This window comes from Myotis davidii, unplaced genomic scaffold (genome assembly GCF_000327345.1).
Source record: "Myotis davidii unplaced genomic scaffold, ASM32734v1 scaffold88, whole genome shotgun sequence".
Lineage (NCBI taxonomy): Eukaryota > Metazoa > Chordata > Mammalia > Chiroptera > Vespertilionidae > Myotis > Myotis davidii.
This window is the reverse complement of record NW_006300377.1, coordinates 2,520,521-2,520,979: the sequence shown is the minus strand read 5'-3', so window position 1 is coordinate 2,520,979 and position 459 is coordinate 2,520,521. Positions and strand designations below refer to the sequence as shown.

General features: G+C 66.9%; 1 protein-coding gene across 1 annotated transcript in view; it reads right to left on the bottom strand.

The window, feature by feature from the left end:
• The window catches only part of EVA1B (eva-1 homolog B (C. elegans)), a 1,229-nt gene extending 776 nt beyond the window's left edge, over positions 1 to 453 (bottom strand). The window contains exons 1-2 of the mRNA XM_006777407.2: positions 377 to 453; positions 1 to 119 (exon numbers count right to left, since the gene is read on the bottom strand). Coding sequence (XP_006777470.1) covers positions 1 to 119; positions 377 to 443 — 186 coding nt within the window. The 5' untranslated portion in view covers positions 444 to 453. The remainder of the gene's footprint in view (positions 120 to 376) is intronic.
• Between the last annotated feature and the right edge of the window lie 6 nt (positions 454 to 459).

Genomic DNA, 459 nt, shown 5'->3' with positions numbered 1-459 from the left:
GAGGAGCCGCGGCCGCGGGCGGGGCGCGCAGGAGATGGTGATGACGAGCAGGCACAGGGTGAGCAGCAGCCCGAAGCAGACGCCCAGCACGAAGTAGAGGCCGAAGCTCTCCGGGTTAGCTGGGGGTCAGAGGGCGGGAGTCACGGAGGGGCCCCGGCGGGTGGGAGTCACTCCGTCTCGAAAGGACTCCCGGTTTTCCGTTTGGGGGGCGAGGACAGTGCCTCCTGTTGGAAGGGCATTAGGTAGCTGCCATCGGGCAGCGGGGGCAGCGAGGGTTGGGGTAACGCTGTAAGTGACTAGCGGGGTGGGGGTATAATGAAATGGGTGGGGAGGGAAGGGGCAGGGAGAGGTGCACGCCGCGGGTGGGCGCCCTCACCGCGGATGTGTGCGTAGGCCGCCAGGCTATTGCTGAGCAATTCCATGTCCCTTTGGGGGGCATCCATGCTGCTCAGGGGCAGC